This window comes from Poecilia formosa, unplaced genomic scaffold, assembly GCF_000485575.1.
Source record: "Poecilia formosa unplaced genomic scaffold, Poecilia_formosa-5.1.2 Scaffold77, whole genome shotgun sequence".
Taxonomy (NCBI): Eukaryota; Metazoa; Chordata; class Actinopteri; order Cyprinodontiformes; family Poeciliidae; genus Poecilia; species Poecilia formosa.
In genome coordinates this window covers 1,574,945-1,576,178 of record NW_006800016.1, presented here as the reverse complement: position 1 = coordinate 1,576,178, position 1,234 = coordinate 1,574,945, and the positions used below count along the sequence as shown (strand labels likewise).

At 45.2% G+C, this 1,234-nt stretch overlaps 1 protein-coding gene across 8 annotated transcripts in view; it reads right to left on the bottom strand.

Moving 5' to 3' along the window:
• Positions 1 to 989, bottom strand: part of ptpn3 (protein tyrosine phosphatase non-receptor type 3) — a 38,108-nt gene extending 37,119 nt beyond the window's left edge. For 6 of the 8 annotated variants that reach the window (XM_016673428.1, XM_016673429.1, XM_007556189.2 and 3 more), the window contains exon 1: positions 718 to 989. In XM_016673428.1, coding sequence (XP_016528914.1) covers positions 718 to 974 — 257 coding nt within the window. In that variant the 5' untranslated portion in view covers positions 975 to 989. The remainder of the gene's footprint in view (positions 1 to 717) is intronic. The other 2 variants (XM_007556190.2, XM_016673430.1) reach the window with 2 other exon arrangements.
• Positions 990 to 1,234: the final 245 nt, after the last annotated feature.

Genomic DNA, 1,234 nt, shown 5'->3' with positions numbered 1-1,234 from the left:
CACACACACACACACACACACACACACACACACACACACACACACACACACACACCCCCCACACACACACACACACACACACACACACAAGGTCTGGGTTAATGTTTGAACACAGTGACACACACTGAATATATTAAAACTGAGCTGGTCCCAGTCGGGTGGCTTGTTTTCCACAATAACCCGCTCGCAGGCGGCCAGCTAATGAATTTACAAGTACATTATGAAGGAAGTTGGTTATTATGGGGAGATTAGGATCTCACTGGCTGCTTTGCATCTAGTTATGAGGAGGTGAAGATTGTCCAAATTTAACAAACAAATCTTCCAGCTTTAGTTTATTAACAAAAAAAAAACATTTAACTTCCTCTGAAGTAGTTAAACGCGTAAAACCACTTTGTAAGAATAAAATCCTGAGCTTGGGCTGTTTTATTTTACATGTCAGCCAGTAAACAGGGTGGATCTGAGAGTTTCAGGCCCATATTTCAGTTTCCAGATAATGAACTGTGCTGTAACCTCGCTGTACTTTGAGCCACAGCGCGAACAAGGAACCTGTTAACAACCCCGACTCCCCTACAGCTACACCCAGACGGCCAGGAAAGCTCCGCCGACAAACTTTCCTCCAACCACGGCGGGGCTCGCTACAACAGCTCCGGCCAAGTTCACGTTTCTTCTGGGAAAAGAAAGAAAATGCGATAAGACAGTCGAGTTAAGCGGTACTACCTCGGCGGTGTGGCGTCAGAGAGCGGGGTTATATCTTTCAGAGTGTCCGCTGCGAGGAGCTCGGGACGGGGCGCGTCGGAAAGGCCAGGTAGAGTTAGGTAAATATCCGGGACAAGTTTCACATCCCTGGCTGCGGTGACTCCGCGCGGCCCCGCCCCTAAGCCGAGCGCGCTCCCGGTGCGCGACACCTCCAGAGAGCGCGCGACCGAGAAACGCTTAGAAAGTACAGCCTGTGCAGAGAAACGTCTAAGACGCATTTTTCCTTTTTCATACATAAATTTGATCTTTCACAAGAGTGTATTTTACGTCTTATATGCATTTACTTCGCATGCATTTCATCTCGTTCACAGATGTTTTATGTCTTATATACTACCTTCAAATGCATTGTACCTCTCATATAAACAAGTACATTTTGTGCATTTTCTCCCCTTTTTTGTTAAACAGGTTTCCTGGTGCATGTTTTTAATTTTTATTGTGCATTATTTTATCTTAATATTTATGTTTTTGGTTTTCTATG